Source organism: Vulpes vulpes, chromosome 15 (assembly GCF_048418805.1).
Source record: "Vulpes vulpes isolate BD-2025 chromosome 15, VulVul3, whole genome shotgun sequence".
Taxonomy (NCBI): domain Eukaryota; kingdom Metazoa; phylum Chordata; class Mammalia; order Carnivora; family Canidae; genus Vulpes; species Vulpes vulpes.
Genome location: NC_132794.1, coordinates 107,955,997 through 107,965,350, shown reverse-complemented (window position 1 = coordinate 107,965,350; position 9,354 = coordinate 107,955,997). Strand labels below are relative to the sequence as shown.

Sequence of the window (9,354 nt, the reverse complement as noted above, 5' to 3'; positions counted from 1 at the left end):
GCTCTTCAAAATCATGGCACTGGGTTCTTCAAGCAAAGGTAACATTCTAGGGAGCAGCCTCTGGGTGAGGAGAGCTCGGGGTGTAGAATTAATTCATCTAAGATTTTAAACAAAAATGGTCACCATGAGAGAAAGACATCGGATGCTATCTTTCAGGAAAATCCACTCGTGTGGAACATCCCATGCGTCGCACCACAGGGCCAGACCACACTGGACAATAGCAACCAACACTTATTGAGCACCTACTACGTACCAGGCCCTGCGCTTAGTAAGCACTTTCTGAACATGCTTTCCTCATTTAATCCTCCCCCAAACCCAATCTGGCACATGAGGACACTGTGTCTTCCAAGGGGTTTGTGACCTGTTACGGAGGTGTGCGGGCCACACTGGAACCCAAGCACGGCCCAGAGCCGACTCTTACCTTTCACGTGTGAGGAACTTAACGCAGCGCTCTGCTGGCGCCCGTCCATCGATCAGCTTCAGAAGCAGCCCCCGCTTGGGTTTGAATTTCCCCGCTGAGGCATCAGCAGTGAGCCATGAGTTCAGGGTCCTCCTGGGGTTCAGGGTCCTCCTGGGGTTCAGGGTGCAGATGTAGGGAAACATGGCAGGCCGGGGTGACCAGCCGAAGATCAGAATGTTCTGGAAACTCGGCTTCAGGCAGTGGCAGGCCCAGGTGAGGCGTATGAGGAGAGCACATCTTTCGACAATCTCCCGGGGGGAGGGGGGGTGCTGGGGGTAGCAGAGGGTGTGGGGGGTATACAAATGCCAGTAACAGTAACGGGGGTCCAACTCTCCTCTTAAAATGAGGCTGGGCTGCCCACTTCACGGAACTCCTCCTCTCTGCAGACACATCGCCCTCGCTCGCTCAAGGTAATCCTTTGCACCTGGCACACAGGTAGGGGCCCTATTTTGCTAGAGTTTTTTCCACGTGAACCAGAACATTCGGCCATCCTTAAGAACCTCCAGAGCCTTTGAGCCTTTCTGTGGCCTTTTCTAATTCCACCAGCACCGGGGGTCCTGCTGCTTCCTGCTGCTTCCTCTCCCTTGGGTAGAAGGAGGTCCTCCCCACCCCTTGCTGACTCCTCTCCCCTCCCGGGGTGGGGGGCCCACAGGTTCTCCCTCCCCACCACCCACCACCCCATGCTGCCGGTGCTGCGGGCGGGCCCTCCTCTCCCACCACAGCAATACAGGCCTTAGGGGGAGCACCTCTCTAAGATACGCATTCTGTAAAAACCAACAGTGAAAGGTACTGGAATATTGGTTCAAACTTCTTGGAGTGAGGATCTGGGCTCTGCCTCCTGGTGGTGGTGGTGGTAGTGGGGGTTATCAGCAGAGGAACACAGGTCAGGGCTTTACTACCAGAGTGTTTCAGGGCAGCTCGATTTGCATTAGAATGGTCTAGAGTCTTCAGGGAGTTCCAGAACCCCAGAGCTCTTGCTCAGACACCCCAGGATTTCTTTCTTTTTTTACATTTGTTTTTATTGAAGTTCGATTTGCCAACATCTAGTATAACACCCAGTGCTCATCCCATCACGTGCCCCCCCTCAGAGCCCGTCACCCAGTCACCCTATCCCCCCCCCCCTCCCCTTCCGCAACCCTTTGTTCGTTTCCCAGAGCCAGGAGTCTCTCGTGGTTTGTCTCCCTCTCTGATTTTTCCCAATCAGTTCCCGTCCTTGCCTTATAATCCCTTTCACTGTTTCTCATATTCCCCATGTGAGTGAGGCCATATGATGATTGTCCTTCTCTGATTTCACTCAGCATCATACCCTCCAGTTCCACCCCAGAATTTCTGCAGCGGCTACAGCTGTCTTGGCCCCGGGCAACTTACCTTCCTGATTCCCAAGCCACCCTACAAGGTCCTATAAGGTTGCTGTAGTTCCTATAAGGTTGCCCTCGTTCCCACTTTGCAGATGCAGATGGCGAGGCTCACGGGAATGAAGCCCTTTGCTCAAGGGCTGCCTGGCCCCACTCTGAGTGCTTCCTACTCCCCCTGAAGCACCCCGAGGAGCGAGCATCTGTTGACCAGGCACGAGGATGTGGGCAAACGCAGGTGTCCAGCATCACAGTGTGCAAGGCGCCCAAGGGCATCCACATCTGTGGTCTGTTGCCCTCTGGGGAACTTTCTAGGGTAGATCAAGCTAAGACGCTGTACCAGAATTGCAGGGCCACCCCTCCCCAGGGGGTCCCCCACCACACCCCACTCATGGTAAGAAGGCGTCACTCGCGGTGTCCCTGGGAGCACTATTATTGCTGATTATCTGCAGAAATCCACTCGCAGACAGTCATGACCATATTGCAGCCAGAGTGGGGACCAAAAGGTGTCGCTGAGAGTGAAAATGGTCGGTTTCTTCAGTGCAGGACTTTAAGATGCTATGGACATCTTGGATCTCTAAAGGGGGGTTCAGAACATGTTAACCACCTGTATTGTACTATTTTATACCTCAGGGTATTGTCCAGGACTGTACCATATTATATCCCACTGTCCCGTATCATGCTGTAGACTTGGCCATATGACATTACCCTGTATCACGCCATATCAAGCATGTGCCATATTACACCATCTAGATCGCATGTGCATCACATCGTATTGTATTTTCACGAAACTGGACCAGTTCTGTGAAAGTCCCTTTGGGAAATACCAGTTCTCCCTCTTTCTTCCATCACAAAAGAATTTCCCCTGGAATCCTGGGGCGGCTTGGCCACCGTGCCCCCTGCCTTACCAGCGAGCCCGCCTTAGTAACTAACCCCTCCCATCCAGAAGAGTTGGGGGCAGAAAGCAGTGCCACCATCCACGGCCACTTCGTTAGCACATTATAGTGTTACTTTGCCCTCACGTTACTAGAGCACGAAATTAAAATACATAGATCTACAAAAGCACCTGCCTTCTGTGACCTGACACAGGTGATTACGGCTCCTGGGGATCCTGCCCTAGCTTCCTGTTACCACGGCCTTTGTAACTTTATAATCTAACGAAAGCTTTTACGTGGCGCGCGGTAGGGCTTCCCATTCAATTATCAGTATTATTGAACGCTCCGTTCTGTGTTACTTTTCCAAATCCTCCCATTTATCTGTAAACGTATTTATACAAAATTTACATTTCATGCACTTAAGTCCTCAGTAATGAAGTGTAACTCTCGCTTTCACCCTGCTTGCCCAGCAGAGCTCTGGTAAGTACAGAATCAAAGAAGTACATGAACTTCATGGGGCTCCCCGGATGGCCCAGCGGTTGATCGCCTGCCTTCAGCCCAGGGTGTGATCCTGGAGCCCCGGGATCGAGTCCCGCATCGGGCTCCCTGCATGGAGCCTGCTTCTCCCTCTGCCTGTGTCTCTGCCTCTCTCTGTGTGTCTCTCATGAATAAATATTTTCTTAAAAAGTGCATGCACTTCATCGGGTGTTTGTTTTTTAAACAGCAGCATTTTTATGTCTGCATTTTTATGTCTATTTTTGAAAATTACAAACTTTTAATTGAATCAGAATATTAAACTTTCCGATTTTATAAGAACGTAAGGTCTTTAAATTGTGTCTAATAAGTGGCTGCAATTTACCTTTGTAAATACATCACATCTGTTTTCGAAGTTGCTTAGCAGCGTAACTGCTGGAATTTTTAGAAATCAGGAGTCTGACTCTGGATGAAAGGCACCACAAGCCTTCTCTTCCCCCACCCCCCATGGCTGGGTCTACGCTGACCCTGGTTTGGAAGGACTGCAGCTGGACAGGGCAGTACAGGGGCTTGTTCGTCAAAGGCCTCCCCAAGGTGGTGTGTGCCCTGCAGGGCTGAGCTCACAGTGTAGACAGCTGATCAAAAATATCCTGGAGGTTCTAACTGGCACGCCCAGCCCGGAGCTGCTCAGGTGACAATTTGTACAGCCATTTGACTCCAGAGGCAGTCTGTTACAGCAACAGCTGCAAGGTGACAGTCTTAAGTCATCAAAGACGCAGCCCTTCGCTGCAGGCCCAGGGACCTAGAGAACTGCATGGTGGGACGCTCACTGCCTTGAAAAGAACAAACTGGCCAAGGAGCAGTGTGCTCTGCCCTCCGACCAGCAAGGGTTCTCGACGGGCTGAGCTAAAACAGGGCATTCCGGATTCCGTCCCTGTGCTTTGTACAGGAGCCCTGCCATGCTGAAATGCCACCTGCCAGACGGGAATGGGAAGGCGCCACTATTTGAAGAAGACTTCTAGCAGAGTCCTGTAAAACTCAGGTCCCAGAGGGGAAAACCCCTCCAGGGGAGCTGCTTCTTCCTGCCAGAGGTCCCCCAGCCATTCCCTGGAGAGATACGGTGCTCCCCCACCACCACCCCCAACCCTTAGACAACTGCAAGGACTGCTCTCCATTCCTGGCCCTCGGGCATCTCTGTTTCCACTGGATTTGGTGAAAGCCTAAGTCATCCATCTCACTCCCTTCTAAATTCAGTGATCCCCAAATCCTGGAAATACTAAGGCAGTAGCCTCAAACTTCAGCTCCATTTCAGGGGCATACGCCATGGAGGGCTGACCCTGCAGAAGGCCTCCAAAGCTCAGCACCCAGAATGGTCTATGGCCAGAGCTGGCTTGGGACCCAGCTCCCCACCCCGCCGTGAAACACACCGCACCTCTGAATGACTCTTGCTGCCCCGCACAGCCAACACCGTGTCTTCCAGGTGGGAGGTTTTATTATGTTTTACAACCATGACAACACAGGACGGTGGCTGTGACAGCAAACATTTCAGATAAAGGAATGGACCAAGTTACACCCGCCCCGTCCTTGCGGCCTCCTTCCGTATGTCCCTCCGAGACAGTTTCTGTGTCCTTCCTTTGCAAATTCGAGAAAGTTGAAAAGACACACTTAAAGTAGCAGGAACACCATCAGCAAAATGAAGCAGAAGGGTAACTCTGAGGAACAACTGATGAGACACACATGACAGAAAGCCTCTTCTACTGTGTTATGATGCCAGGGGGGTGGAAGAGCAGGCCCTGGGCTCAGCGTCCATCATCCTGAGACCCTCGTCATACGGGGCCTTCGGTGATGCCTTCCAGAGGCATGCTGGGTGCGCTGTCAGCTGTGGGCCGCTCGTCCTTCTTCAGCGACGTCGGGACCCGGAGGCTGACGTAGGGTTTGTGACAAGCTGTGTTGGCCAGAGGGGGGTAGTGCTGTCTGTAGCAAATGTATGCAAAAATGAGGCCAATGACTCCACCAACAAAAGAATCTAGGCAGAAAGAGCACAAAAGGGAGAAATGTGTTATGATTCACTCAAATGCGGCCAGTTATGTTTTCTAGAAAGTACTCTCCTCACCTGCTGCGGTGAGTGGGTTGCTTGCCTGATCTCCTGAGAGACTAAAGGAAAGAGAAATCACGCTGGAGGAACAGATCCTGGTGGCCTTTGCAGACCTTTTCGTTTCTAGGACTTAAAGATGCCCTGAAAATGTTTATTTGACTCCCTCTTGTGTCCTTAATATGCCCCTGAGCATTGCATGAACTCAGATTTGCATTCTTGGATATGAAAATCAATTCTAGAATCTGGAAGGAGTCCAACTATCTCCATAGGATCTAGATCCCCTGGATGGGAGGGGGGCTGTGATCTCTTACTCTTTAGCAAGTTCCCCCTGGACTCCTGCAGTATTGCTGGTGAGCTACAGAAACCCATCAAACACGCGGTCTCTGCCTCGCGGTTGAATGATTTCCCAGGGAAGAAATAAACTTCTGAGGCACAAAGTAAAGAAAACATTTTATGATACACCAGGATTGGCAACTCAACAGATCCGTGCTGTGAGAATCCTGATCCTTCCAACATCTCATCAAGTTGAGGGGCCAAGGGGGGGGGGGGGCAGAGGAGGCAGGAGAGGGCATCTGGAGGCAGAACAGACCCTCCACTGGGTGGGAGGGGTCTTGCCCAAGAAGACATTCAGCTGGTTCCCAGTAGAGACCCCATGAAAGCAGCCCACCCCAACAGCCCTCATTTTGTGTGTGCGTACGTTGGCACTTTAAACCGTCTATGGATTATTCTTGCCCAAAAGATCCTAACAGAATGGAAAACCTCCCGTAACAAAAGAAAGTTTGGACTCTTTTGAAGGTTGCTGCCATGTGAACTATCATTCTCCATTCGGGGCTTCCTCTTCCACATTTGCTATCTTGTAGGCCTCCTCTTAGAGGCAAACAGCAACCTGAATTCCTGAGCGGGATCACAAGGTATAATTTTTTTCTTTTATTTAAATTCAATTAATTAACACGGATTTTATTATTACTTTCAGAGGAGGGGTTTTGTGATTCATCAGTTGTATATGACACCCAGCGCTCATTCCATCAAGTGCCCTCCCTCATGCCCATCACCCGGTTACCCCATCCCCCATCTCCCTCCCCTCTAGTGACCCTCAGTTTGTTTCCTAGAATTAAGAGTCTCCCATGGTTTGTCTCCTTCTATGATTTCATAGGATTTCACTCATAGCTGGAAGTCAAGAAACAAATCAGAGGATCATAGGGGAAGGGAGGGAAAGATAAAATAAGGCATAATTAACAGGATTAAATCCAGTTCCTCAAAAAGAGAAACCCCTTACATTGCCTATGGCCAGCGGCCTATAAAAATGTGCCAGGACTCAAGGGTTCAAGGTCATAGAATTGCACTGTTGTTCTGTTCTCTCTCTAACCCCAGGGCACAGCTCCCTGGGGCATTATTTTTATTAGAGTCTGAAATGATCCATGACATCTGCATTTGAGCCATTGACTACTGAACAGGGCAAAGAGCAAAACCTACAAATAATGTCATTTGGCATTCAATTTTCTGGGGTACGGCATCTCATTAGGTGCACCACTGACCACAGGACATCGAATCGTTCTGAGCAAATGTTCTCCGGGCTCACTGATGGAGCAGTGTGTGAGGGAGTGGTGCGCCCTGCCCATGCTGTTTTCCCATTTAATGGAGAGAGGGGAAAGTGGTATCGCAGGTCCGCCAGAGTCATCAGAAATATCAAGGGCACCAAAAGCCGCCTTCTCAGCAAAGTCATGTGGGGCTGTGTTTATTACAAAGGTGGAGAACAAGAATCAAAAAATGCCTTACTTTATGAGGGAGACTGTCATCAAGGGCCTCAAGTGGGCTATTGTTATTTTGATGAAATCACACTCACATCCTGTACAACAAGTGCTGACAGAAAAGCAGGCAGCAGACAAGCAGGGTTTTATTAAGAGAAAAACCACTTGGGATTGACTTTACCGTTAACTATGGGGGCCTGGGATCAAGGGTTCAGAAGGGGAATGCATGGATCTCAGTGTCCCCGCAGCACAAAATACCAGTGTCCCGACTCAGCATCAATGCCATCCCACTGCACACCTGTATGTGCTCCACATGGGTGTAGGTGTCAGGCGTGATGTGTGGCCCTGGGGCATGAGGCTGAACAAGAGAGACACGCTCACAGTCCTAAGGGGCCAGAGGGACATGAAATAGTGACAGCTTTATCACTGAGCTGCAGCTGTGATACACACCACGAAGAAGTATGGGACTGTGAGACCGCCCTGCAGAGTAGCCTGGGCTGGGCTGGTCAGTCCAGGCGACTTTCACGGAGGACATACCCCACAGGCCAGCCGTGCAGGATAAGCAGGTGTGAACCAGGGCAAGTAAGGGGAGACAGGGTATGCCCGCAATCTTCCAGGTGGAGCAAAAAAGGAAGGGGCTTGGCAAATTTGGGAAAATGGAAGGAAGGACCATCTTTTACCAGAGGGGTGGTGTCCTTATAATTCTGCAGGACATTAATTGACCATAAGGTCTTCCATGTACTCTCAAGCTCTGTGGAACCCTCAGCCGGACCAGGGTCCCCACTGGCTTTCTGGGAGACTGTCTGTGCACACATCTTAACCCAAACCCACCACTCAGTGCTGACTTCCCCTTGATGGCCTTCCTCATCTTCGTTTCCCAGAGCCCTACAGTTATTACTCGGTAAATATTTGATGACCTGAAATGTGAACAGCAGTGACAAGACACACTAAAGAATCGGCATCGCCAGCCACCAAGTGCCACACGTTGTGTGATCCCGTGTATGTGCAATGCCCAGAATAAGGAAATCCGTGGAGAAAGAAAGATTAGCAGTTGCCCGGGACTGGGATCGGGGGTTTTTGGGGAGGTGAAGAAAAGTTCCTGGAATTAGAGAGTGGTGATGGTTGCACAACTCTGACTATACTAAAAACCACTGGATTATATGCTTTTAAAGGGACGAATTCTAAGTTACAAAACTCTAGAAAGCAGGGCGAGAGAAATACTACTAGATGGGTTCCCATAGTGGTAGAAAGAGGGACAGACTTTGAATCAGGCAATCTAGATTTGAATCTTATTTATAAAATGGGCATGGTCCCCACTCTCTTCTCATGAGGTCAAAGGACAGGAGAGGCTTTCTCCCGGTCTAGCATTCAGAAGTGCCAGTACATACTGGCCATGCTCACCTGTTCTGGCACAGACAGTCAGAAAGGCTTCTGAAGATGTGCTGACAAGTCCCCCAGGGGAACACATCTCTCTCTGTCACCATGGCAACATCCAATATCACTGAGACAGCTTGACTTGGGAACTTGTATGCCTTGGGCTCTATGACCCAGGATACTAGGGTAAAAATCATCTCTGACAAACTCAACAACCACCCCCTCCCCATGAAGGTTTCTGTTCCTTTCATTCTACTACTAGTGAAGCTTTCTGGTTTTGTGACTTTGAGTTTCTATAAAAGAACTTTCATGGCACAGAGGATGCACGATCTATTTGGTATACTAGAAGCTGGAAGGGCAGCCGCCATGTCCGTCTTCCTCACCACTATGTATCCAAAGGAGACTATGCTTGGGACACGGGCACAAGAGACATAGTGAGCAAATGGAAAGTTTAAAGTCTAATTTTTCTGTTCATTTTTATTTTTATTTTTTTAAAAGATTTATTTATTTATTTATGAGAGAGAGAGAGAGAGAGGCAGAGACACAGGAGGAGGGAGAAGCAGGCTCCATGCCGGGAGCCTGACGTGGGACTCGATCCCGGGACTCCAGGATGGCGCCCTGGGCCAAAGGCAGGTGCTAAACCGCTGAGCCACCCAGGGATCCCCTTTCTGTTCATTTTTAAAGGGAAAGAACTTGCAGAGGAAAGGCTAATTTTAATAAGCCCCCTCCCCCAAATTTTAATAAAACCAGTGTGAAGGAAAAGATGATGTTAGTATCAAAGGAACATGATTAATTAAATTCATTCATTCGTTCAACACATTGCTTGGGCACTGTTATGAGTTGAATTGTGTCCCCTGCCCCACAAAAAAGATAAGTTGAAGTCCTAACCCCAGTACTTCAGAATGTGACCCCATTTGGATGTAGAGTCTAGAGAGGTCATGAAATTCAAATGAGATCATGAGGGTGGGCTGTCATC

At 49.7% G+C, this 9,354-nt stretch overlaps 1 protein-coding gene across 5 annotated transcripts in view; it reads right to left on the bottom strand.

The window, feature by feature from the left end:
* Positions 1-4,635: 4,635 nt before the first annotated feature.
* PLPP4 (phospholipid phosphatase 4) overlaps positions 4,636-9,354 on the bottom strand; it is a 119,271-nt gene continuing 114,552 nt past the window's right edge. For all 5 annotated transcript variants that reach the window (XM_025994488.2, XM_072740239.1, XM_072740240.1 and 2 more), the window contains exon 7: positions 4,636-5,187. In XM_025994488.2, coding sequence (XP_025850273.1) covers positions 4,988-5,187 — 200 coding nt within the window. In that variant the 3' untranslated portion in view covers positions 4,636-4,987. The remainder of the gene's footprint in view (positions 5,188-9,354) is intronic.